At 46.7% G+C, this 27,743-nt stretch overlaps 1 protein-coding gene and 1 non-coding gene across 3 annotated transcripts in view; both read right to left on the bottom strand.

Annotated features, from left to right (window-relative positions):
- CPA4 (carboxypeptidase A4) overlaps window positions 1-27,743 on the bottom strand; it is a 32,580-nt gene that overhangs the window by 3,187 nt on the left and 1,650 nt on the right. Inside the window, exons 2-10 of one of the 2 annotated variants that reach the window (XM_030825495.1) lie at window positions 22,852-22,933; window positions 22,275-22,409; window positions 20,772-20,870; window positions 16,807-16,908; window positions 15,466-15,570; window positions 14,476-14,586; window positions 12,961-13,051; window positions 10,341-10,540; window positions 9,204-9,288 (exon numbers count right to left, since the gene is read on the bottom strand). In XM_030825495.1, the coding sequence (XP_030681355.1) occupies window positions 9,204-9,288; window positions 10,341-10,540; window positions 12,961-13,051; window positions 14,476-14,586; window positions 15,466-15,570; window positions 16,807-16,908; window positions 20,772-20,870; window positions 22,275-22,409; window positions 22,852-22,933 (1,010 nt within the window). The remainder of the gene's footprint in view (window positions 1-9,203; window positions 9,289-10,340; window positions 10,541-12,960; window positions 13,052-14,475; window positions 14,587-15,465; window positions 15,571-16,806; window positions 16,909-20,771; window positions 20,871-22,274; window positions 22,410-22,851; window positions 22,934-27,743) is intronic. The other variant, XM_030825496.1, reaches the window with a different exon arrangement.
- LOC115838157 lies at window positions 1,590-1,693 on the bottom strand. The gene has a single exon (XR_004033198.1). It is a non-coding gene; the product is annotated as a small nucleolar RNA U13 (small nucleolar RNA).

The raw sequence follows: 27,743 nt of genomic DNA, 5'->3' as shown, positions 1-27,743 counted from the left end.
CCTCCCAAGGTGCTGGGATTAAAGGTGTGAATCCCACACCTGGCCTGGATGACATTAAATAATAAAACGATGTCAGTAGCAGCTACCATTTGTTGAGCATCTACCATGAACCCCGCATTATATCAGACACTTCACACTTATGATCTCCTAATCTTTAAAAACTCAATGAAGTAGGTTTTACTGTCCTTGTTTTACAGATGAGGAAATCCAAGTTCAGAATGGATAATTCACCTAAGGAAATACAGATGGAAAATGGCAAAGCTGCAATCTAAACCCAGGTCCATCTGATAATAAAGCCCAGGCTCTCCTCAACCAACCTCAGATCTAGTGAATACACTAACAAGCCTGTTACATGGAAATATGGGTCCTTTGGCTTTTCCATGGTTCCTGAGAGCTGTGTGATTCCTCAATAGCATTTGTGATTTTTCTAGGGATGCTTCCAGTGAGACTCCGTGCTCCCTCCCTGTGTGGTTCCCATGGCCTTTCTCTACCTTAAGAAAATGCTGAATGAAAAGTAATGGTACCAGAAGTTTCTAGAAGTTACTTATATGGCAAGTGCAAGTATTTCAGAACACATTTGAGATTCAGGAAGGAGGCAAAAAGGCTTCTGCTGAGCAGTCAAAACGACAAAGTTTGTAAACTTCACTTTATTTGGGTCCCTGCTGAAAGTCTACCTACTCTTTAAAAACAACAACAACAACAAAAAAAAAACAAAACAGGAACACACTATTAACACTCTTCTGCACACGTATTTTTCAATTAACAATTGGTGAGTATTCCCTTTTAGTGCACATAGATCTACCTCATTCACTTAAGGGCTGTGTAGTGCTGCACTGTGTGAACGCACCAAATGTGTATTTATCCTGCATTCTCTAGGTGGACATTTTAGATACTTACAAGGGTTGGGACTCAGAAAGTGATATCCCAAAGGCTGATGTTTTGACACGCTGAGGGCCCTCAGAAGCCGCCCCCGAATCAAGGTCCCTCTAACTTCTTGTTCCCCATACCTGCCCCACCACCAAACACAGGGAGGGACTGTCTGTCTTTGGAAATTTCCTCATCTGACCAAGAAAGCATCTTTCCAAAAGAAATGCTATTGTCTTAAACACCCTCCCTAGAGGTCTCATCAAATAACCAAGAAAGATAAACCACCAGAAGAGATGAGACTGGGAATCATCAACACACCCAGACAGACTTCATCTATTCTTCTGAGGGCAGCTCTGAGAGATTGCCTGGAGGACTTTATCTGCTTAGTAAGACAACCTTTGTTCCTGTGCAGCTCTGCCCCTCACCTTCCTGTAATGTCTGCCTCGCACCTCCCCAGTCCATATATCTCCTTCCTCCTGTATGAAAAACGGTATACAAGCTTCTGTGCCCCATTGGGTTATTGGGAAATCATTCTCTTGTGATTCCCCTGTGCCATGCACACTAAAATAAAATTTTGTATGCCTTTTCTCCTATCAATCTGCCTTTGGTCAGTTGATTTTTCAATGAACCTTCAGAAGGCAAAGGGGAAGTTTTCCCTTGGCCCCTATACACATCTTTTGTGACTATAGATAATGCTGTCATGAACACCCTTTCTTCCCCCAAGTCTGATGGATAATGCACCAACATTGTAACAAGATTGGAGGAAGGCATATGTCACACATGAGCGTGAAAACCCAATCACCATGCTTATGAACTACAAAAAGTAAATGAAACTACCTTATCCACGAGTCAGGTGAACCCAAAGAACTTGTTTCCAAGCTCTTCCTGGAGCAGAATCAGTGAAGAGGAGGGGAAAGCGTTGCTAGAGGCTGTTGGCCTGAAGCAATACAAGCTACTGCGACAGTCTGGCAGGAGAAAGGAGACACAAAACTCTACAAAGCAAGCACAAGAATTAAAGAAGCAAAACAGGCCGGGACCATTTAGCAGAAGGTCCAAACAGTCCAAGATGGCAGAGTAGCCCATTAGCATATACGAACTGGGGTTGAGAAGTCCACTTACTCATGAAGAAAGGGGCTTAAATCTCTTCTCCATGCTCCGTTTTAGAAGGCAGAAGAGTGTAAAATCCATTTTAGAATTATTTTCCTCTAAAATGGCGATCTAGGAAAAGGTCCAGCACTTGAAAGGACAAACGTCGACTGTGTATGTAGCACACACCATAACCTATGGCATTGGATAGAGTGCTATTATACAAAAATTGATTGCTTTTTTTGAAAAAACAAGGAGGACAGACAAGGCCTATAAAGAATATGGAAGATGGGCTCTTAGCAAAGGTGGACATTTTGGCTGGGCGCCGTGGCTCACGCCTGTAATCCCAGCACTTTGAGAGGCTGAGGCAGGCAGATCACCTGAGGTCGGGAGTTCAAGACCGGACTGACCAACATGGAGAAACCCCGTCTCTACTAAAAATACAAAAATTAGCTGGGCGTGGTGGCACATGCCTATAATCCCAGCAACTCGGGAGGCTGAGGCAGGAGAATCGCTTGAACCTGGGAGGTGGAGGTTGTGATGAGTGGAGATCACGCCATTGCACTCCAGCCTGGGCAACAAGAGCGAAACCAAACTCCATCTCAAAAAAGGAAAAGAAAAGAAAAGGTAGAAATTTTATGTCTCCTGGACAGCCCTCGGGAGAGCCTTCCTCCTCTTCTGTTGGAGCAATCTGATGAGTATCTCCCGGTTTTGGCAGTTTATGCTGTGGAGGAGGGAGAAGAATGTGTCTGATGCAGGAGGACAAGGCCATTATTTAAGCTGGTGTTTGACCCAAAGGCTGGGACCCTGGTGACCCCCAAAGATCTTTGGAGAGGACGTCCTCAGAGGGCACCTACCAAGTCTCTTTTAACTGTCTTTGGCCCCTCACTCCGTTCTAATTAAGCAGAGGATGCAGAAACTCTCCAGGTGTGTTGTCTGAAGAGTTCCCACTTAGCAACACTAATATCAAGAAACCATGAATTATTAATGGATTGTTGCTGCAATTAGCAACACAAACACCAACATCATCTGATGGCATCTGAAACAGAGACAAGACTGTTGAGATGGAGTCCAGAGGAGGGCCCAGGGGGTGGATGGAAGATCTTCCTAAAAGAGGGGGTCTGAAGCAAAGCCAGTTGAGACTGAGTCAAGTTGGAGGGGAGAGTGGGCGGAGAATTGAAGAGGAAAGAAACAGCAGTGAGTTTGCAAAGTTCTGAGGGTGGACCAACTATTAAGACACTATTATAGAAAAGCCAACAGAGGAGAAGGAAGGGCGAGGTGGCTCACGCCTGTAATCCGAGCACTTTGGGAGGCTAAGACAGGCAGATCGCTTGAGCCCAGGAGTTTGAGACCAGCCTGAGCAACATAGTGAGACTCTTTCTCTACAAAAAAAAAAAAAATACAAAAATTAGCTGGCATGTTGGTGTATGCCTGTACTACCAGCTACTCAGGAGGCTGAAGTGGGAGGATCACCTGAGTCTGGGGAAGTCGAGGCTGCAGTGAGCTGAGATTGCACCAGTGCACTCCAGACTGGACCAGAGAGTGAGACCCTGTCTCATAAAATTTAGAGAAATAAAAGGAGGGCACTACCTTAAGGGGGATCAGAGTTGCGCCTCCCATGTTTATACAGCCATGCATCACTTCACAATGGAGGTATGTTTTCATCATCGTGCAATGTACTTACACAAACCTAGATGGTATAGCCTACTGCACATCTAGACTATATGGCGTAGCCTATTGCTCCTAGGCTACAAGCCTGCACAGCATGTTACTGTACTGAACACTATTGACAGTTGTAACACAATGGTGAGTATTTGTCTGTCTAAACAAATCTAAACATACGAAAGGTACAATAGGCCAGGTGCACTGGCTCGTGCCTGTCATCTCAACACTTTGGGAAGCTGACAAGAGAGGATTGCTTGAGCCCAGATAAAGATCCCTTCAGGTATTTTCTTCTCACAGTCTACAAGATATGCTCAGCCATAAGGCGTTCAGCTCCATCTCATCCTTTCCATGCTCTCGCATGCAAGCCCTATATTCAATACTTTTTCAACCTTCTATCTCCCTTCGTAGATGCTACCCCCCAAATCCCACCACTCTTTTACCTTCAATTTTTTTTTTTTTTTTTTTGAGACAGAGTTTCACTCTTGTAGCCCAGGCTGGAGTGCAACCTCCACCTCCCGGGTTCAAGCGAGTCTCCTGACTCAGCCTTCCAAGTAGCTGGGATTACAGGTGTACATCACAACGCCCAGCTAAAGTATTTTAGTAGAGATGGGGTTTCACCATGTTGGCCAGGCTGGTCTCAAACTCCTGACCTCAGGTGATCCACTTGCCTTGGCCTCCCAAAGTGGGAGGATTACAGGCGTGAGCCACTGCGCCCAGCCTCAACACCAATTTTAAACCCCAACCAACACTCATGCTCTGATCTAATTAAAAGTTCTCTCACCATGTTTCACCACCTTACTTCCACTCACATAAAGGGAGCCCCAAATTAGTTTATAAATGGCAGCGCATCAAAAACCCCTCCCTCCAAGCAGGATATGCCATCATTAAGGGATATCATAATGATACCCACTTTCTCCCACCTAAAAGAGTTGTAGAGGCTGCCCCCTTGCCTTTGGGCACATCCTCCCAACAAACAGAATTAGTTGCCCTAAGAGCACCAACCCTAGCAAAAAACACACGAGTTAATTTATACACCGATTCTAAATATGCCTATAACATCATCCATTCCAATGCCCAAATTTGGAGCGAGCAGGGCTATCTCACGGCTGAGGGAACTCCTATCATTAATGGAAAACTAATCCATCATCTAAAGGCAGCTTTACTTCCAGAAAAGGTTGCAGTTATCCATTGCAAAGGACATCAATCATATAAAAGCCACATTTCTTTAGGGAACCGTGAGGCTGACTGTTGAGCAAAACATGTCTCAACCAATCATCCAGTTCCCCAACACCTATTTCCCCTCATACAACATATCCCCTCCTTTTATCCTAAACACCAAATGCAGCAACTAGTTACGGCAGGGGTACAATTCAAACCCCCATACTGCTTTATACAAAACAAATTAGTCCCACCTAACCCTGAAAAAACAACTCTTTTATGAGACATTCACAATCTCTTCCACAGTAGCCATTTCCCTCCACAACATTTCATAAGTTCTCATATACACACAACCCCAGATATAAAGGAACAGTTAAAAGCCATTTCCCATCAACGCTCTATTTGCTACAAAGTGTCACCCTATTCCAACACTAAACCCCTTCTTTCCCAACCCATCGAGCCAGGGGACACCTTTCAGGACAAGACTGGCAAATTAATTTTACCCATATGCCCCAGTAAAAAAGGTTCAATTTCTTTTAGCTCTGGCTAATACCTTTTCGGGATGGGTGGAGGCTTTTTCCATCCAACAATCGAATTTCTATTGTCGCCTCCAAATTAATAACACAAATCATCCCCAGGTTCGGGGTGCCTCCTTCTTTTCAATCTGATAATGGCCCTGAATTCATTTATCAAATTACTCAAATACTTGCACAGGCCCTACTAATCACCTGGAAGCCACACATCCCCTATCACCCTCAATCTTCAGGAAAGGTTAAAAAAATGAGTAACATTCTAAAAAACACCCTCACCAAGTACTCACTCCAAACACATACAAACTGGGTTACACTTTTACCTTTGGCCCTTCTAAAATTCAAGCACTCCTACCTAAACTTCCAATGCTCAGCCCCTTTAAACTCACGTACAAAAGACCACTCACACCTTTTGTTCCACCTCAGAGTCAAGCCCTCCCTCTACCAACCCCTCTCGTTTCCCCTCTTCTACGTACCATCCACCATTTTATTTGGGAATATGCTAACAAATGCCTGCCACAACCCGTAACTGACTCCTCTAATCCCTTCCTACAGCCAGGAGACTGGGTTCTGGTAAAAGATCCCAGTCCCACCCCCAATTCCCCGCTCACACCTAAATGGAAGGGACCTTACCACATCATCCCTACCACACCCACGGCAGCAAAACTCCAAGGACTCCCCAACTGGTTTCATTATACTTCTCTCAAGAAAACAGACTTCCCTTCACCACATACCCAAACAACCAAGTCTAAAATCCCTTCAACCTTCTCAGTGTCTCCATTTCCCTTCACCTCACCTGAATCCTGAAGAAAAAGGAAGAGAAATCCACATAAGCCGCTTACATCTCTTTCTCTCCCAAACTTTCATCGCTTCCTAACCAACCTCATTACAGCCCTTCAGTGGTACCCTTACATAATTCCCATTATACATCCTGAACAGCTCCTTACTGTGCTATGGGACTTATGGCTTCAAGGAACTTTCCAGGATTTTACTCCTACCCAAATAACTTTTTTCTCTTTTTCTTGTTTCTTTCAGTATAAATTCCCTAATCACATCAACCTTACCAATACAACCACTCATAACTGCTCTCAAACTAGAACTCTCTATAATTACATGATCCCTCTTGCTGCAAGCTAACTGTTCCTTTGCTCCGGAATGCTGAATGTGCTTATCGCTGTCTTCCTCAGCTTACACAGCTCTTCCTACAACCCTTCATGACCTTTTAACAGGAAACATAACCCTAATTTATAAATTCCAAAAAGGAGTTTCCTTTTTTAAAAGAGCTGACACCCTGGTCAGCGATTATCCTGCTTCCAGGGCCAATCAGGCCAACAAATTATTTCAAACCTATTACAACTCCCTACAACACCTCAAGCCCCAAGGCCCTCCCGTTAAAGGGCCCATAACTAAACACACCCCCATTTTACAACAAGCCTCACTTTGCTTTTCAGCCTCTAAGGAAAATTTCCCTTTAGGGTCCTTAACACCTAACCAATGCAACCGCACTCATTATTATTAAACACTCTCTGACCATCAAACTAATGAAATTGACTACCAAGGATCATCAGAAGCAAATGGAGCATTTTTGCAACTGGCTCTTTTCACAGCTTCTCCCTCAACCAATGCCTCCGGCCCAACTTGTGTTGTCCCTGGTGCCCACCTTTTTCGATGGTTGGATATCAATAGTGCAACATCCGACTGCATTATTGTGTAAAAAATAACTCTTCCTATATCTCTACCACAGTGGGTGTCTCCCTGGCCTCCTCCTTGTCCACCCGGAGTAATGAACCACAGGAAAGAAAAAACATCCCAGCTTTAATTCACTTGTTTTCTTTCCATATCTCCACCTGTATTTACAACAAAGGCTTGCTCTTTTGGTGTGGCACAAACACATACCTTTGTCTCCCCACCAACTAAACTGGAACCTGTGCCCTAGTTTATCTTTCTCCCTCCATTAAACTAGTTCCTCCTAATCAACCTTTACCCATTCCATCTGCCCAATAGGTTTTAAAAAAGAGGGCCATCCACGTCATTCCTTTGATGGAGGCCTTAGGTGTAACCTCTATACCTGGATTGGGAGCAGGCAGATCGACCACGTCTTTAACATACTTTTAAAAACTCTCTCAACAGAATTACAGGGTTCTTTAAAAAATATAACTGAAGCCTTATAAAAGCCCCAGACCAACTAGACTCCTCGGCTGTAGTCCTCCAAAATAAATGGGGATTAAATCTTATAACAGCTGAAAAAGGGGGCCTCTGCCTTTCATTGGGTAAGAATCAGGCCTAGTAAGAAACACTGCTGAAAAACTTTTAAAAAGGGCTAAAAAGCTAAAGGAATAGCTAAACAACCAAATAAATTCTTGGTTTGGAAACAAAATCACAACACAGGTCATCCCATTCCTGGGCTCTCTCCTAATAATATGCCTAAGACTAATGTTCTTACCCTGCCTAATCAACCTTTTTCAAAGATATTTAACTGACAGAATCCTGCCCATCTCACAGACTACTACCCAAAAACATCTACAGACAGCGTTACTCCTACAGTCCGAGACCAAAAAACTCTCCGTGCCCCCCTCAGCAGGAAGTAACCAAAAGGAACATGCTGCCCTTCATCCTTTTATAACTATGAGGTCTGGATTAACAGAGCAGGAGCATCACCATCTTGGGCAAACACTGCCATTTTAAGTTCCCCTTGATTAAAAACTAGCCCCAGCCGGGCGCGGTGGCTCACGCCTGTAATCCCAGCACTTTGGGAGGCTGAGGCGGGCGGATCACGAGGTCAGGAGATCGAGACCACAGTGAAACTCCGTCTCCACTAAAAATATAAAAAATTAGCCAGGCGCGGTGGCGGGTGCAGGGTGCCGGTAGTCCCAGCTACTCCTCAGGCTGAGGCAGGAGAATGGCGTGAACCCGGGAGGCGGAGCTTGCAGTGAGCCGAGATGGCGCCACTGCACTCCAGCCTGGGCGACAGAGCGAGACTCCGTCTCAAAAAATAAAATAAAATAAAATAAAAATAAAAAAATAAAAACTAGCCCCAAACATCAGCCTAATGGGTAATGTCAGCATGACCAGAAACATTCCAACTCTAAGATAAACCTCCCCTCCGACCAGAAACATGCCAACCCCAAGATAATCTCCCCTTTGACCAGAGATATTCCAGCCCCGAAATAAAACTCTCCTTCACACAGAAACATTCCGAGCCTGCGATAAGCTCCCCCTCCCTAAACCCTTAAATACCCTTAGTCTGTAAGAGAGAACACTCCTGACCAAAATTAGCCAGAAACCCCTCTCAGGTTTATTCCCAGAATAAACCTACCTTTGACTGTTAAGCTGCTTTTTGTGTTTCTTTCCTCTTTCTTTAACTCTTACAAGAAGAGGGCTTGAGCCGGAAAACTCCTCCTTATAATAACCATCAGATCTCATGAGAGTTACTCACTATCATGAGAACAGCACAGGAAAGACCTGCCCCTGTGATTCAATTACCTCCCACCAGGTCCCTCCCACAACGTGTGGGAATTCAAGATGAGATCTGGGTGGGGACACAGCCAAACCATATCAGATGGGGTCTTGCTATGTTGTCCAGGCTCAATGTTTGTCCATCTCCTTTAGGAAGATGAGAGAGTCTCCCCCAACTCCACTACCACCATCAGTTTACCAGCTGAAAGGTGGGTTTCCCTTGAAAATGGACGGAAGGACATGAGGAATTTTTGATATGATGTTGATGAAGGGGACTGCATTGCAACAGCTGTCACCACACAGGTGTGACATAGTTGTCTATTACCAACAACAAAAACAATCAGATGACAAGTAAGTCTAACTTACAGCTCTCCTCCCACTCCATTTCAAGTTTCCTCTCAAAGTGCCTTCTAAATAACTCATAAATAAGCGAGTACTTACAGACAGTGGTGCAGGTGGGACCCACTTGGTACTCAGTGCCAGATACAGAAGCCAGAGCTTTGGCTGCATGCCTTGCCACCTTGTCCTGGGAAGGGGGAATCCATGGAGTGAGAAAAAATGGATCCTGAAGCTTGACCTTCCTCAGCTGCTCTGCTCTGGGATGGTTTGGAAGATTATCGGCCCCTCCCCTGATTTCCTTTCTGGTCCCTTGTTTCCCCTTCACCCAGTCCCAAGGCCCAACTGTAAACTGAGGGAGGTGGCATGGTTCCTTCAACTCCTTCTCCCACCACACCCCCAGTTCTTGACTCCCAGTTTGGGGGAGGAGATGAGGAGGGAAGTGGAAGCCTGTACGTTATGTACTCAGACTGGAAGAGATGGGGGTTCTGGGGCTGCTCACTGACCCACTAGGAATCTGGTAAAGGCACCGCCGTCTTCACTTATCCTGAGAAGGGGGACATCATGCACACATGAGGGAAGGCCAAGCATGCTCAAGAGAAAGCTCTCAAAGAGTTGGGTGTTGCAGAGGAGAGAAGGAGAAGGACCACCATAGGTGGATGATCCCTGTGTAGAGTGCCTGCCTGAGAGGCCGGGTGGGGGTGGGGGAGCAGAATCAAGCCCGCACTTTGCCATGAGCCTGGGACGGGCTGCGTCTGCCTGAGGTTTAAGGGCTGGCTGTGAGCCTGAGCAGCCGCCTGCAGTCACCCTCCAGATGCCAGGCCTGCTCCTGATGGTCCACGTTCTGGACGAGACACAGAGCACCCCAGGCCATGGCCTTCACCCTCCTTAAACTCTTCCTTCACTAGAGTGAGGAGCTCTCCCCCTTGCCCACCCGGGTGCCACCCACAGTCCTTGGCAAGCAGCGGGTCTACAATACATGGCAGTCAGAAAAACAAGGGAGAAGGAAAGGTGGGGCAGGTATGGTTCTGGGAACTCATAGCAGACACAGAAAAAAGGACACTGTTTTCCTGTCCCCAGCAGACGACAACATATCCCAAAGGGCAGGGAGAGAAGACTGGACCTTCAATGAAACATGCCTAGGCTCCTGGACCCTCCCTATAAAGCTGCAGAGCTACCACCTTAGCAGCGCCAGGAGGGTCAGGCGGTCCCCAGGCTGGGTGGGAGGCAGCTGTGACTCACCAGTTCCTTGGCATCTGGGGCCTTTTTGACTGAGTACCCATATGGATACATCAGCAGCTGCGAGTAGCTGTGCAGGTCGATGAAGCACTTGAAATTCCCATGTTTCTGGATGAAATCTACCACAGATTTCACCTCCACTTCCGAATTGGCGTGGGGTCCATGGTACACTTCGGAGCAAGGGTTGTCACTGGCTCCCTTTCCTATTGGGGATAGCCCAAGAAGAAACATTAACTCCTAGTCCAAGAACACAGAAATGCAAGACACTCCACCTAGAGAGGGGCCGAAGGCGTTGGGAATGGGCAGGCCACGGCGAGACGGCCCAGAGCACCTAGTCCACGGTGGGTGTGGACTGCAGAGAAGGCATGGAAGAGGGAGGGTTGGGTGTTGGGTCTACTACAGCTGAGGAGAAAAACTGTTGGAGTTGACCTTGCCTTGTACCAATAGCAGTTGTCATAAATAATTAATATCACCCTTGAGAATGAGTTGTAATTAATAAGTAGTCTAGATAATTAATATGAATACCAATAAATAATGAAAATTGCTCCATTTATTCTGGTGTCAACTTATTCTCTGGTTCAGATCTTAAAGGCCAAGTGTGCCAGAAATAATCAATTGTTGTGGCTAAAATCTCTTGATTATTTGACAGGTATTTAGAAACACTGCCTTCTGTATTACTTCATAATACAGTTCCCTTGGGTTTCTAGGGTGTGTGTGTGCACACGTGCATATGTGCGTGTGTGTGTGTGTGTGTGTGTATGAGGGTGACTGAAACCACCCCAGTGGTGGGAATATCTGACTTAACTTTGAAGCTCTGAGTTCCCACATTTGTATCAGTTCCTTTCCCACAGTCATTATTTTCCCCCAATGGTTTGTGTGGTATTTCTATACAAGTAAAAGAAGTACATTAAAAACAAACCATCAGGGCCGGGCACAGTGCCTCATGCCTATAATCCCAGCACTTTGAGAGGCTGAGGTGGAAGGATCACTTAAGCCCAGAAGTTCAAGACCAGCCTGGGCAACATGGCAAAACCCCATCTTCACAAAAAAATACAAAAATTAGCTCGGCATTGTGGCATGCGCCTATAGTCCCAGCTACTCGGGAGGCTGAGGTGGGAGAATCGCTTAAACCCAGGATGTCGAGGCTGCAGTGAGCCGTGATCATGCCACTGCACTCCAGCCTGGATGACAGAGCACGACCGTGTCTCAACAAAACAAAACAAACAAACAACCCATCAGTATAGCCATGGGACAGTGAAAGAGAACTGTCTGGATTTGGAATTGGAAGGTGAGTTTAGATCAGAACTCTGATCACCCGTGTCATCTTGAGATTGTCTCTGAGCTTCCACCGTCTCATTTCAGATCATAAAATTCACTCGCTAGGTGAGAAGAATAAATATGATAAATACTGGAAGGTACTTGGTACACAGTCGGCACTTTTGTGGAGGGTGGGTTTTAAATCGCTGGCACTCAGAGGCCAGGTCTCCTAATTCTCTTTCCCTTTCCATGACAGCCAGCTGCTAAGGTTCATATCTACACATCTAAGGGTACTGGAGTGGAATTTTCACAGCACGGTCTTGCCCCTTGGGGTGACAGTGCTAATTCCTCTCTTCTGAGGTGCTGCCAGGAGTCCTTCCACCTGCTCACAACTTGCCCAGGCAGGGCTGGTAGGGTCAGGGATAAGGAAGCTTCCCCGTTTTGTATGTCTTAGAAGAGAGTGTTTTTAAAATATTAGCGTAGATGGCAATCTCAATGTAAGATGCTCTGTCCCACCATTCTCTCAGGAGGACAGACATTACTATCATTCCCTTTCAAAATCACAAAAATATATTTTAAAAAACAACAAACAGGCCAGATGCGATGGCTCATGCCTGTAATCCCAGCACTTTGGGAGGCTGAGGCAGGCAGATAACCTGAGTTCAGGAGTTCAAGACCAGCCTGGCCAACATGGCAAAACCCTGTCTCTACTAAAAATACAAAAATTAGCTCGGCATGGTGGCACGCACCTGTAGTCCCAGGAGGCTGAGGCAGGAGAATCATTTGAACCCAGGAGGCGGAGGTTGCAGTGACAGTGAGCCAAGATCCTGCCACTGCACTCCAGCCTGGGCGAAGGAGCAAGACTCCGTCTCAAAAAAAAAAAAAAAAAAAAAAGGCTGGGATAGGTGGCCCAAGGCTATACTCCCAGCACTTTGGAAGGCTGAGGCAGGTGGATCATGAGGTCAGGAGATCAAAACCATCCTGGCCAACATGATGAAACCCCATCTCTACTAAAAAAAAAAAAATAAAAATACAAAAAATAGCCGGGTGTGGTGGCGTGCACCTGCAGTCCCAGGTACTCAGGAGGCTAAGGCAGGAGAATCACTTGAACCCAGGAGGCAGAGGTTGCAGTGAGCCAAGATCACGCCACTGCACTCCAGCCTGGGTGACAGAGCAAGATTCCATCTCAAAACAGCAACAACAAACAAAACACTAAGTCAGAGCCTAAGGAGTGCTCCTCAGTCTCTCAGTGACACAGCAACGGAACCAAAGTGGAAACGGGCTCCGTCCCGGCCAGCTCAGAGCACTGGTAGACCAGGCGAGCCCAGGGACAGCAGGATTTGAAAACTGTCTCCCCACCACCTACCTGCAAAACTAGCGTTCCAGTTTCTATTTGGGTCAGTACCAATGCAGGAGCTTCCAGGATTTCGGGACCGCGTCTTCCTCCATAATCGGTTCTGAAAAAGCCACCAAGGAGGGGACAAACAACCAGAGGCAGATCAGATCACCGAAGAGGGCTAGGGTGGAGATGACATGCAGGCAGGGCAGGCTGCTTGCAGTTCTGCCAGGAGGGCCCTGGGGCTCCTAGTCCTCATTGAGCAGTCGTCTCTCCTCCCGCAGAGAGAGGAGTATTTCCCCTTCTGGCTCTAAAAGAAGGACTTCTTCCAAATGTACTGATGAGACCTTTATATGCTAGAACCAGGCAGATACCACCTGAATCCACTGAATAATTTTTGGCTTTGGCAGAAGTGGGCAAATGGACACTATATGCCTCGATGATAATAGATGTAGCTGGAAGCGCACAGCCCCTGTTTCTTGGTTGCCTAAAAAATTCCCCTGAATCCAATCAAGCTCTAGACCTGGCAATCTGTGAACAGGAAATACAGGGGATAAGGGAACAAACTAAATGGCATAACAAAGAAGCCATCAGCCAAATTCAGAATGTGAGACACTGTACAAGACAAATTACTTGGCTTCTCCCCTAAATGAGTGAGACTTTAAAAGGTGTGTGTGGGTGCTGTTGTAGAATAAAAGAGACTGCAGAGACACAGCACCAGGTGCATGTGCAGACCTTGTTGGGTCCTCACTTGAACAAATTGACTCTTAAAAACACTTTTTTTTTTTTTTTTTGAGACGGAGTCTCGCTCTGTCGCTCAGGCTGGAGTGCAGTGGCGCCATCTCGGCTCACTGCAAGCTCCGCCTCCCAGGTTCATGCCATTCTCCTGCCTCAGCTTCCCTAGTAGCTGGGACTACAGGTGCCCACCACCACACCCAGCTAATTTGTTTGTATTTTTAATAGAGACAGGGTTTCACCGTGTTAGCCAGGATGGTCTCGATCTCCTGACCTCATGATCCGCCCACCTCGGCCTCCCAAAGTGCTGGGATTACAGGCGTGAGCCATCGCGCCTGGCCTCGGCCTCCGTTTTTAAGATAATTGGGGGTGTTAGATGATATTAAAAAACTTTCTTTATTCCTTTAAAAGTGATAGTAGCACCATAGGGTTTTTTAAGGTGGTTTTTTTTTTTTTTTTGCTGTCATCAGTTAGAGATGCATACTAAAGTAGTTTAGGGTGAAATAACATAATGTGTTGAATTTGTTTTAAATACGTCAGGAAAAAAAAATGTATGGGAGGGCAAGAGATGAAAAGAAGATTGGTAAAATGTTGGTCATTGTTAAGACCCAAGATAGGGAGTTCATTAGACTATTTTCTGTAAGAAAAAATATCCCCTGGTGATTCTCAGCTCTGAGGATGACTAGAAGATGACATCCCAAGGAAGCTCATAAGGTGCACATTTATGGAAATTCTCTCCAAGGTCAGACAATTAGTGGCAAAGCAAGGAATTCAACAGTCCCCAAGCCCAGCCCATTTGGGAGTACTCACTTGAGTTTGAGTATACACATATCCATCAGGGTTGGCCACAGGCAACAAGAAAATATCCATTTTCTCCAAGATGGAGGTGATAGCTGGATCCCTCTGGTAATCAGATACAATCTAAGCAGAGACAATATGCTTGTCAGCTATCCCATCGCAGGATGGGCCATTAGGGCTGAACCATGTATCTTCTCAAGATGCCTGGCATCCAGCTAGAATGGGTGCTCCTAGAACAGCATCCACCCTCAAAAGCCTCCCTACCATCCTCAGAGGCTCTGCTCTCTGCAAAGCCCTCTGAGTCCTTCAAAGCCTGGAGAGACACGGCTGCTTGGGGACATGGCTGCTAATGGCATCAACTGCAGTGAGTCCTGGGGTACGTGCTTTATTCCTTCCTTCCAGGAGAAAGGAGCCACACATTGTAATAGTTTTTAGGAATTTGAATCTCCAAGGAAGAGGGAGGGAAGATGTGTCCTCCACATGCACCCCTCCTCCCCTCCCAGCAGACTTTCTTTCTTTTTTTTTTTTTTTTTTTTTTAGGACAGAGTCTCGCTCTGTTGCCCAGGCTGGAGTGCAGTGGCGTGATCTCGGCTCACCAAAACCTCCGCCTCCTGGGTTCAAGGGATTCTCCTGCCTCAGCCTCCTGAGTAGCTGGCCTCCCAGCAGCCTTTCTAGGAGATGGAGATGGCGTGAGGTCCCCGAGGGCCTATGGGGCTTCGTCTGGGTGTTGCTCTGCTCGCTTTCTGCGGAGTGGACTGCGCTCAGAGGCTCAGGCCCACCTCTGCCGCATATGAGCTTGCGCACCACCAGGAACGCAATCATTTGGCCGCAGTGAGCTGACCAAGGGGTTTTGACCGTTTGCTTCTCCAATCTGAAAAGGCCCCCAGCCGACTGGGTCTTAGCAGAGAACCCTCCCACCTAGTGCCCCAGGCCAGCCACATGGCATGCTTCAGGGGCACCCCGGCACCATCAGCATTCTTGGCTAATACCATGCGACATGACCTTCCTTGCCGTCCAGATTGCAGTGGCCTGGGAGATCCACTCTCGGGAATGGATGCCTGCATTCAGCCAAACGGCCGGCCGCCGCGCGCCTTTCCCAGTGCTGAACTGCAGAAGGGAGAAAAGGCTCGAAAATGACCGCCTGCCCGCATCTCTGCTCACTTCTCCTCTCTCCAGCTCTCTCCTATTCATTTAATTCATTTAAGATAATTCAGAGACCAAATGTTCCTAAGGGCACCATCTATTTATCGAGCTTATGCGTGACCTGGAAGCTTAACTGGTTGGCTGCGGGGCCAAGCTGCAGCTCCAGGCAGCCTGAACCTCTCCAGCATTAGGAGCAAATGGGAGGGGAAACAATCGTTACTGTGTTTTATGATGCCGGTGCCATTAGAGATAATGTTATGTCTCTTGAAAGACCTCAAATGGTATCCCAACAGCGAGAGACATAAGGGTACACAAACCAGGCTGTTTCGGTCGGCATGATAAATGAATTTGCTTTTAAACTAAGAAGAAGGGGGGCTCGCTATAGCTCTTTGTAAATGGCAGCCATGAATCCTGGCTCCTGCCTTTGCCACAGTGTTGGGCCCCCTTGGGTCAGAGCTTGATGCTAATGAAGCCAGGATCTCCAACAGATTGGCAAAATATTTAAATGTAATTATCCAGCTCCGTGGCAGGTCTCCTCTCCCACTGGTAATTTGCTTAGTGCTATAAGCCTGAGTTCTTTGGGATTTATACGAAGCTGAGGGTTTGGCAAATTCTTAGCACCATCAGTGTTTGGTGGGTTATATGCCCAAATTCCTTCTTATTCATTCAGCTGGATTTTTATGTAATTTATGTCATTATCATAGCTCTCTACCTCCTTTGCCAATACAGTCTTGAATCTGTTAGAAATATTTGGAAATTAGGCTTTGTGCAGCCAAGGATCAGAGGCTGGGCTTAAAATTATACCAACCCACAAATTCACTTCCTAGGTTGATTTTCTAATAAGTACCCCCTGAAAGCAGAATAGAAGTCAGGCCCACCCCAACTTGTCCTGCTATTTACAGAGGTGAGAATGAAAGTAAAAGACTGTCCCATCTGAGAGCTTTCTGGAATACTAATTACCTCCCTTTGATCCTGCCTTTCAGCCAAAACTTGGAATGGGATGTGCTCCTTCTAACTCCCCCTACATTAGACAAAAGCAGGGGACTCTCTCAGACCAAGTTCCAGCCCAGGTACAATGTGTCCTGACCTCGCTTTCCTCCCTGAAGTCAAGGAGTTCAAAAAGCTGCCCTTTTCGGAGGTCTGAGGCTGGGTCCTGGGCATGAGGACCCAGGAGACCCTTCCAAGTGCTTGTGGCCTCACCTTCAGTACATACATCGGCCGGTTTTCAAAGGAATGGCCAATCTTCACCCTCCTCGCCAGGTCAGGAAAGTCTGCGGCAATGTTGTCCATCTCGTGGTAAATCTGAAGCATGAAAGAGTGAATCCAGGGACATTTTAAAAATCTGCTCAGCTCTGGCTGGATATCTGTGATTTACTTTGTTGATCTTAACTGTCTCTTCTGGGACCCTAATCTTGGAATTGACCATATTATCGGCATGGAAACGCTGATTATGAGACCTGCCTGAATAGTCCTTTTCTACAATTTTCTAGAGAGTAGCACACTTGTTTGTTCACAAAATTGTAGTCCACTAAACTAGAGTACAGAGGCTTTTGCAATATTGCTCTAACACTGTGTCCTTTGTCACTGTACTAGACTGGACAGTCAAAGACAAGGGGCCAGGCACAGTGACTCATGCCTGTGATCCCAGCAATTTGGGAGACTGAGGCGGGAGGATTGCTTGAGGCCAGGAGTTTGAGACAGCCTGGGCAACATAGTGAGGCCCCATCTCTACAAGAAACATTTAAAAATAGTTCATAAAAAATATGGAAGAGGGAAGAAAAGAAAAAAATCTAATAATTTAAGAATAATAATAATAAAATAAAATAAAAACAAGCCAGGTGCAGTGGCTCATGCCTATAATCCCAACACTTTGGGAGGCCAAGATGAGAGAATCACTTGAGCCCAGGAGTTAGAAACCAGCCTGGGCAACGTAAGGAGACCCCCAGCTCTACAAATAATGAAACAAAAAAAAATAGCCAGCTGCGGTGGCATGTGTCTGTGGTCCCAGCTACTCGGGGAGCTGAAGTGGGAGAATTGTTCAAACCTGGGAGGTTTAGGCTACAGTGAGCCGCAAATGCACCACTGCACTCCAGCCTGGGCAACGAGGGAGACCCTGTCTGAAAAATAAAAAATAAAAAATAAAAGAAAGAGCTCCAAGGCTCTTAAAACAGTACTCTCCAAAATTCTGTGATCACTTTCTCTACTCAAAAATAATAAAAAATTAGCATGCCCCATATACATATACACACATATACACACACACACAATGATACAAATATATTGTGTACATTATTAAACAATTGAAATGGTTGTGTTAATAATAAACAAATATATGTTGAAATATAAATAGAAGTTGTAATTGTTTCTTCCTTCATCCCAGTGGACTATCTTGCTTACATCCTGTGGATACATGTGCCTCACTTTGGAGATAATTTCTCTAAAGGCTTTGTGAGTGCAAGTGAAGAAAGGTAAATAAACGACTAAGAATACCCTTATTTGCTTTCAGGAAAAAAGTTCGATTTAAATAGAATTTATCCATCTTAGTTTTCAAACCACTTGAGGGCCAAAAGAAAATAAACAAATGTATTTGTTTCGGCCTTAAGACTGGAAGAAGGAACTATACAGAGGAGGAAAATGTGTAATTAATATAGAACAAAGTCAAGCTTAAAGGGTTTATCAGACTTGCCGTCAATATGGTAGACTGAGCAGAAGCAAGAAACCACCTCCAAATACGTAGGCAAACCAGGTAAAATACAAGGAAAATGATTCACAGCCCAGTTTAAAAGCTAAACAAGAGGAAATTGTAGGTGCCAGAAACAAAGAAGGAACTAACTAGGAGGGTGGACGGTGGGAGATGATGCCACAGAGCCCCATCTCTGCCTTGGGTGCTACAGGCTTAGGCAAACCTGGACTAGGAGGGGAGCCATAGGACCCAGCATGGCACAAGGAGCTGGAACTTGAGAGCTAGGAATGGGCAATTTGGGCCACAAAAAGGGCCTGGAAATTCTACCCACTCTACCCACTGACCCTAGAGAGTGGAGGAAAAGCAGGATAGCTGCCTTGAGCTCTGAGAGAAAAGACAGTCATCCAGGAAAAGTTGAAACACCAAGCTGGGCCGGGCGCGGTGGCTCACGCTTGTAATCCCAGCACTTTGGGAGGCCGAGGCGGGCGGATCACGAGGTCAGGAGATCGAGACCATGGTGAAACCCCGTCTCTACTAAAAAGTACAAAAAAATTAGCCGGGCGTGGTGGCGCGCGCCTGTAGTCCCAGCTACTCGGAGAGGCTGAGGCAGGAGAATGGCGTGAACCCGGAAGGTGGAGCTTGCAGTGAGCCAAGATTGTGCCACTGCACTCCAGCCTGGGCGACAGAGCAAGACTCCGTCTCAAAAAAAAAAAAAAAACACAAAAAAAAACACCAAGCTGTGTCCAGGTGTGGGGTGCAAATTCGCACTGCCCTCCACTACCACAACACAGACAATGGCTTTGGAACCAGAAACTCTGGCAGAGACAAACATGAAATTCCCACTAGAGACCTAAGAAAGACTAAGTGGTTATAAGAGCCAATATGAGCGCTCTTTTTTTTTTTTTTTTTTTGACAGAGTCTCGCTCAGTCGCCCAGGCTGGAGTGCAGTGGTGCGATCTTGGCTCACTGCAACCTCCACCTCCCGGTTTCAAGTGATTCTCTTGCCTCAGCTTCCCAAGTAGCTGGGACTACAGGTGCCTGCCACCACGCCCAGCTAACTTTTGTATTTTTTTAGTTGAGAGGGGGTTTCACCATGTTAGCCAGGCTGGTCCTGAACTACTGACCTCAAGTGATCTGCCCACCTCAGCCTCCCAAAGTGCTGGGATTACAGGTGTGAGCCACCATGCCCAGCCTAGAATATGAGTTCTTTAGCTGTTTTTAGAAAGAACTGCATATGACTGAGCTAGGAGGGTGCTGGCACACCAATCCACAGCAGAGAGTGTCACAGTGAGGACAAGATTGCTGTAAGCCAGGCTGCAAAGGGCGCCTCAAACCAGAGAAAGCAGTGGTGAGCCAGTGAGACAGTGAGGCTCCAGCAGTCGGCAGGTGAGGGGATGGCCCCTCCAGGGTCTTGGGTGACATTTGCAACTGGTTAGCTCAGCTGGCGAGGGCTCCATGTTCATGAGGCTGATGTCATGGGCTTGATCCCTGTGTGGGCTCTGAGCTCTGCTTTCGTCCATGGCCCGAGACTGAACTTCTAACTTTATCCAGCTGTTTTGCAGATGTATGTCACTGGTCACAACAGGGATCAAGGGGCAGTGCCGTTGGAAGTGTATACAATAAACAAAGCTACCGACAAGCATGGGAAAGAAGTGGAAATAGTCAACCTTTGAAATCCTCCCTCAAGAAGAGAAACGACTCAAAGTATACGCCTTGTGAAATGCATGCCAACAACACCATGTCTGTATATCAAGAACAACGTGTATTAAGGTACACCAGGGGGAATACTAATTTAGATGTGGGGGAGTGTTCTTGCGCTAGTTGTCTGCAGATGAATGAAGGAGACACTGAGGGGTGTAAGAGAACTGTACCGCATTCATTGTACAGTTCTATTCTACAGCCTCTCTTGATTTCTTAAGTTCCAGTATCCTAGGAAATTATTCTGCTTCAAGTTTTTCATTTGAAGGTTTGGCTTACCTTGAAAGTCAGCCATCTATATCAAGTGGTTTCTAGTTAAACACGGCACCAAAATGCATGATGGAACAAATATATACATCATAAGTAGTCATGATAAATGAGTGGAAATAGTTGGTTAACCTTCGAAATCACCACTTGTCTACTTGCCTGGAATAAGTAACATTTTATTCTGGGTGAGTAAAATAGAGGGATTATGGTAGGGTAGAAGAAGTTGAATTACAAGGACTAGAAATGATTGCAATTATTTTCATGGTATTCTGAAGGAGTTGCTTAAGGAGAGAAGGATGGTTGAGGGAGGAAATAGCCAGGCTGTATTTCATGACACTCTGAGGTGCTGGTAGGAGTTAAGCAATCCAAGAATTAGAAAGGAATTGAAGTGTACACATTTTAGCCCCTCAGTGAGGGGATATTGTGCTGAAGACTAATGTCTCCTGGAAGTAAGGAGAGAGGTTACAAAATTCAGGAGGCAGAGAACCTTGATCTTAACCCACTCTGAAACACTTACAGCTTCCAGGGAATGGTAAGCCCCGTAGTTGAAGTTATTACTGCTCCGTTCTTGCCCTTCATTCTGTTGCATTTCATCATCTTCATTGTCTAAAAGGGCCTGAAAACACACAGCAATGTTGTGAAGTGATCCATTGCAGATGCAGGTTTATGTTTTTTCTGCCATATCTTGGCATATGGGTCAGCCAAGATGGTGGCCCTTTCAGCATATCAAGCAGCACAAATGTCAAGGTTTAAAAGGGGGTTAGATTTCTTTCATATCTTTATAAAATTTTATTTCTTGGCTGGGCACGGTGGCTCATGCCTGTAATCCCAGCACTTTGGGAGGCTGAGGTGGGCGGATCACGAGGTCAGGAGATCGAGACCATCCTGGCCAACATGGTGAGACCCTGTCTCTACTAAAAATACAAAAATTTGCTGGGCGTGGTGGTGCGTGCCTGTAGTCCCAGCTACTTGGGAGGCTGAGGCAGGAGAATCGCTTGAACCAGGGAGTCAGAGGTTGCAGTGAGCCGAGATTGCACCGCTGTACTCTAGCCTGGTGAAAGAGAGAGACTCAGTCTCAAAAAAAAAAAAGATTTACTTCTTGGGGCCCAATTTACATGGCCTCATTCAAAACCCACTTACTCCCTGGAAGCAACATATGCGCTCTTTGGCTATCCTATAGTATGAACTCTGCAGACATCAGCCCGCATCTGGTATCCAATGCCTCTGAAATACACAGCTTGGGAAACCATTCAGAAACAAAGAAATTCTTATAACCACTCGTACTTTGAAGGTTCCTGGCAGATGTCTGTGACATGTGAGGATGATTAATAAGCTCATAGCTGCTAACGCCATCAGGAAACTCCCAGGCCAGATCACCAATTAGTCCATAACCCACCTCGGTGAAGGAGAGACCATGAGCCAGACCCTGTCCTGATGTTCAGATACAGGTCGTGAGGCCAGAGGACGGTATTCCCTCTGCTAGGGCGACCCACGACATTCCCCCTGTCTCAAAGGGTGCCTCTGTGGCTGGTCCCCAACACCCTCCCCCTGCTCTGCTCTTGCCACCTGGAAGGACTTCAAAGAAGGAAAGAAAGAGGGACTTATGACTTAATGGCAGATGTAGGATATGCCAGGCACTGTTAGACATTTTACATACATTTAATCCTGAGTCTTCTCAACAAATCACATGACGAAGGTCTCACTATCACCATTTAACTGATGAAGAAACGGAGGCTCAGCAGGTTAATAACTTGTCCAAAGACACAGCACGTAGCACTAGCAGTTAGCAAAATCAGGATTTGGATCCAAATCTGTGTGGTTCCCTGGCCTATTTATGCCCTTTCTACTACAAAATGTTGTTCCTCTAACAAGTCACTGCACTTTACCTCCATTTGCCTCCATTTCCTCATCTATAAAATAGAAAAGGATAAAACCAGAACTTGAAAATCGCTCCAGTCTACTATGGACTGGCTGCCTGGTCCTGTGTGAGACCAGGAGGCAGGGGGCATAGTCTACCTACCTGCAGGTCCTCAATTGTCACTGCATACTCTAAGCCCTGGGATCTCAGGAAGGATTTAACTGCCTGCAGACTGACAGATGGGACCAGGACATCCACAGGCCGATTGAAGGTGGAGGGAGATTTCCAGAAATTGAGCTGAAGGGAACAGAGATGAAACCAGGTTAAAGGACAGTTCAGGTAATATGTACAATGAGCTTATTCTTCTAGAACACTGCCAAAAGCCAGGGTGATCCCTGAGAGGCTGGGCTCTGCCCAAGGGCAAAGTTGGCCCATTTCACCATTGTGTCTGGTTGGACCTGCCCAACAAGCAGTATCTGACAGAGACCAAGAGTCATAAGCGGATGGCAGCTAGAAGGATGGAGCCTATACTGTTCATGCATCCCCTCTCCCAGGACACCACAGCTGTGATGTGCTCCCTCTCTCCCATCGGCCCCCTCAACTGTGTAAATGGCAAGTGGACTCCCACGGGATTATATTCAGAGACTTCTCGGAAATAAAAATAATAATACCAGTAGAGCAAGAGTCTTCTCTCACCAAAGTTAGAAAACACTCAGGAGAGCTAAAAAGAACCAGGTACCTTCAAGTTGTTTGACTTCACTAGTTGACTCAATTTGCTGATCTCGTCTCCATTTCTGACATTAATCCTAAAAACTTGGTCCCTGGGGAAGAAGCAAAAAGAAAAAAAGAGCAAAAGATAATGATGAGCTTTCAGCTGGCAAAGAAACCCCAAGTCTCCTATCCCAGACGTAACCAGGCCAAAAGAAAGGAAATGGTCTAGTCTTTGGTTTTAATGTATGGCCATTAAAAATGAGGCTACATGGCAACTATGAAAAAGTGCTTATGGCATAACTTTAAGGGAAATATTAAGTGAAAGAGCAGGACACAAAATTGTATGTATGCCATGATTATAAGTATGGAAAAAGCAGATGCATTGGAAGAAAAACAGACAGCGGAAATATACCAAATGCTGACAGCCCTTATGTTCGGGTCGTGGGATTATGGATGACTTACTTTTTTCCCCCTTGTATCTGTTTTCTGTAATGTGGTCATATTACTTTATAATGAAAAACACATATATTTTACAGGAAGGAATGTGCCTGAGTTACACGCAAAGCTAACTCAAGACATAAAGAAGCACTTCTTCACTGTCAGGGCTGAGGACTGAAACCCTGATGGAACCTCCGTGCTGGAAAGAAAACAGCATCTCCGTGCTGGGAGGGTGAGCTGTGCCCTCTTAAAACACAGGCGAGGCTGGGTGCTCGCTCAATCCCTTCCAGCTCCAGAACCCCACACAAAGGCTCGTTTGGGTGGAAACTGACTATGGCCCATGGTGCTGAGGCTGGATGTGGGATCCACTCCTCCCCACGGGGTGAGAGGGGACCCCTAAAGGACACAGATGGGGCCGGCCAGTCTCAGTCCCCTTTGTCATTTGTCTTGAGCTTCCTTCAAATATGTGATTTAGCTTCTGCAGCGGCAGCAGGGGTAATGGCCCCTGAAGTCCTGTGTGTGGGTGGGAGAAAGTGGGGCCTGAAATGCTGCCTTTATGCTCTCAGCTGGCTGAGGGAGACAGGGGAGCCATTAGGCTGTTGCTAGGTGACGGCTCCAAAGAATCCGCACTCGATGTTGTCACTGCGTCATCTCTTTGACACAAGTGAATGCAGAGAGCCGCTGTGAGCTCAAGGACCTGTTGAGAGTGAATGGCTGTCACAGGGAGCTGAGTGTGCAGCCTCATGGGGCAGCTCCTCATCAGAAAACCGGTTTCATCCAGATGGCCCTTCAGGGTTTTGCTGGGTTCTGGAAGGTTCTAGGGGCTCTCCAGTGGGTCTAGGCCAGCCTTAAGGAGTCAGGGTCCACTGCAGAGCCGCTCCTGCTGTAGGTGGCTGGTCTGGAGGAGATGACAGTGCTGAAGGTTCCCTTTCTCCCAACCCACCTGGTCCCCAAAGGGTCCTGGAGGTGAGCAGATAACTGCACCCTGTGGGCACTGCCGAGGGCCATGAAGAGATACCACTGGATGGGCAGGTCTCAGTCTGAACCTAACAGGCTTGCCAAGAGTTGGACCTACCGCCCTGGGAAGATGAGGCATCAAACCTGATCTTTCCCTGACCTCGGCAAGCACCATTGAAAAAAAGAGACCAGTGTAAGACAGAATGGAGCCAGCTACCGTGGCTCAACTTGTGATCCCAGTGCTTCAGGAAACCGAGGTGAGAGGACTGCTTGAGGCCAGGAAGGGAAGATCATCCTGGACAAAATAGTGAGACTTTGTCTCTACAAAAAAATGAAAAACAATTAGCTGGGCATAGTGGTTCACACCTGAAGGCCAGCTACTCAGGAGGCTGAGGCAGGAGGATCACTGGAGCCCAGGAGTTCAAGGCTGCAGTGAGCTATGATCACACCTCTGCACTCTAGCCTGGGCAATAGAGCAAGACCCCCATCTCAAAAAATTAAAATTAAAAACAAATAAATTTAAAAAACAGAAAGGAAATCTTTACTCCTCGATGGGGACAAGGGCCCGTCTGCTGAACTCATGCTCTATCATAACCTACCTCCAACACTCCAAAAAGAGATAGCTTTAAAATGGGGATTCTATACTTGGGAGGCTGAGGCAGGAGGATTGCTTGAGCCCAGGAGTTCAAAGCTGCAGTGAGCTATGATTCCATCACCACACTCCAGTCTGGTTGACAGAACAAGACCCTGTCTCAAAAAAAAAAAAAAAAAGGGGGGGGAGCTTCTAGAAAGATCTTGTGTGGTGAGATACTTATTAGCACAACTAAGCGTGTGTAAAATGCAGCACTGGCTACAGCAATCACAAAGAGGAAAAGGAGGAAGAAGGGACAGGAGGAGAAAAGAAGGAGGACATAAGAATAAGAAGCTCTTTGAGTAGGAAAATCATGTTACACATTCACCCAACACATGCGTTTTAGTTTTTCCAAAGTGGTGACTTCACAACAGAACTTGTGCACATTCTTGGGCACAGTGCCAGGACAATGGGACACCATGTCTCTGACTGGCCCTGGGGATGATTAAATCCGCAAACCCATTTCATCCTGCTCTAATCAGCCGAGCTACAGAGGTCAACGAAATAGCTGTAGCATGCAAAGCGGCAGGGCAGAAGAGCGGGTGCAGAGTGAAGCCCATTCCATCTGCCTCTTCTTCACCTCTCCCTTCTACCCCACCTCAGACCCAGCCCAAACTCACTGTGTACTTTTGTATGCTTTTGTGCACGCTGTTCCCACTGCCTGCAATCCATCCTTTTTCTCATCTGTCAGGCCCATCTAGTCCCATCTAATCTTTAGGACCAACCCACATCACTCATGAAGCTTTTCCTGACCAGAGGAAGCAAAGTCCTAACAGTCTTCAGATAGTGCTAAACATTGGCGATTGTGGTAGTGGTAGCATTATCTTTTTTTTTTTTTTTTTTTCAGACAGAGTTTTTGCTCTTGTTGCCCAGGCCGGAGTGCAATAGCACAATCTCAGCTCACTGCAATCTCCGCCTCCCGGGTTCAAGTGATTCTCCTGCCTCAGCCTCCCAAGTAACTGGGATTACAGGCATGCACCTCCACGCCCAGCTAATTTTGTATTTTTAGTAGAGGCGGGGTTTCTCCATGTTGGTCAGGCTGGTCTCGAACTCCCGACCTCAGGTGATCCACCTGCCTCAGCCTCCCAAAGTGCTAGGATTGCAGGCGTGAGCCACTGCACCCAGCGGTAGCATTATCCTTATGAACAGAAGCACAGCAACACCCGAAAGCAGGGAGGACATTGCGGGGTGCCATGCGAAGGGCAGCCTTTTTCTTGCCCTCACTGTCCTTGTCTGTATTTGGAAAATGCCCTCGTCAGTTCATGAGACTCAAGATGGTGGAGCACGTCCTATCTCCACTATCTAGAAATTCACTCAAAGACCTTGAGCTCTTTCTGAAGATGGAAATTGGCCTGGGAGGGGCACGTGTTGGGATTTACAGGTGGCCATGTCTGCCCCTCCTACTCCACACAGGTGTTCTCGCAGCTCCTCTTAACTTGATCCTCTCCAATAGCCAGGGCGTCCAGCTGCTGCCATTGCAATGGCTGGCACTCCCGCCCTCTCACCCTCACAGGCGTCTGTGCTTTGGACAGTCAATACCCACTTTGGTGACTGAGCATCTATCCCTCCCTTTTCACCATGCTGGCAGCCAAGTGGCCCGTCCTTTGTGCCTTTCTCATCTGCCTCCCTAGCCAGGCTCAGCAGCCACCACAAAGAATATTAAGAGATGGTTTCATAGAACTCTTAGATGCCTGCCAGCTACTGTTGATGCTACAACCAGCTCTGCAACTGGTTCCTGTTCTCTGCCTGCCTGGTGCCTCTAGGCATCCTGGCCATTGTCCCATCCTGAAGATCTCTGAAGACCAGGGCAGAAGACTCCAGTAGAGCAAGAGAGACTGAGGAGATAGGTGAGGCAGATGGAAGGGAGGGGAATGGGTGGTAGGTGATGGGGAGAAACCATCATCCTCATCTTCAGCAGCCAATCCAGAGCCTGGCTTCCCAACCACTTGAATGCTCAGAGGCCAGCTTCCCCTTGCTCTAAATGTTCCCCTTGCTCTAAAAGCTGGGTGTCTGGGACACCTCTAGAGAGCCCAGGAAGAATTCCACTACCTTTGCTAGGTTTCCTACGATGGTGTGAGAACGGATTTGGGGATGAGAATGACACTATCAGTTAAAACCATCTGCAGTCAGCTCAGGCACACAGCTTTTTCTGTGCGAAATTCCTGCAGAGAGCATTCAAGGGCCTGGCCCAGCTGTCGCAGCCCAGGTGCCCACCGCATTGCAAGAGAGGTCTGTATCTTGCGAAATAGAGATTTTTCAGCCACATGAATAGCTGCAGTGGGAGCCTGACAGTTCCATGCGTCAGCCCACACGGCAGCAAGTCTAGTCACTACACACCTGCTGCTGAGCCACCTATGGGAAAATCTTCCCTGGCCACCTGCTACGCCTAACCCCTCTGAGCTATTTGGCAATAGAGACGCAGGTGTGAACAAAAGTCATCATCATAAAACTTAGTCAATCTCATATAAGTAATTACCTCACAAAACAACCCCAAAGTCTCATTAGCCAGATAGTAAAATAGAAAGTAAACTAAGAGATAGATCCAAGAGATATAGGATTTTATTTGGAGATGAACTTGTGTTATAGCAAAAGGGTACGAGTTTTATGTTCAGAGTTCCAGCTCCCCTGCTTCCCAGCTAAGTGGCCTTGAGCATGTTCCTTAACATTTCTAAGGCTGATTTTTTTCATGTTTAAATGGAAGAAAATAACACCCCTGCCTGGCAAAGTTGTTGCATGATCAAAAAGATAATGTACATGAAAGCTCTTTGCAAATGGTAAAGTATTATGCAGTAATGAGTTATTATAATTCAGTCTTCTAACAGGGCACCATGGTATCCCTTTTATCTCTCTTACCACCCGAATGTCCTCTCCCCTGCAAACCTCAAAGCATTCTG

The sequence above is a fragment of the Nomascus leucogenys genome, chromosome 13 (genome assembly GCF_006542625.1).
Source record: "Nomascus leucogenys isolate Asia chromosome 13, Asia_NLE_v1, whole genome shotgun sequence".
In the NCBI taxonomy this organism is placed as follows: Eukaryota; Metazoa; Chordata; class Mammalia; order Primates; family Hylobatidae; genus Nomascus; species Nomascus leucogenys.
Note: the sequence above shows the minus strand (reverse complement) of the source record. Positions and strands in the feature narration are given on the sequence as shown.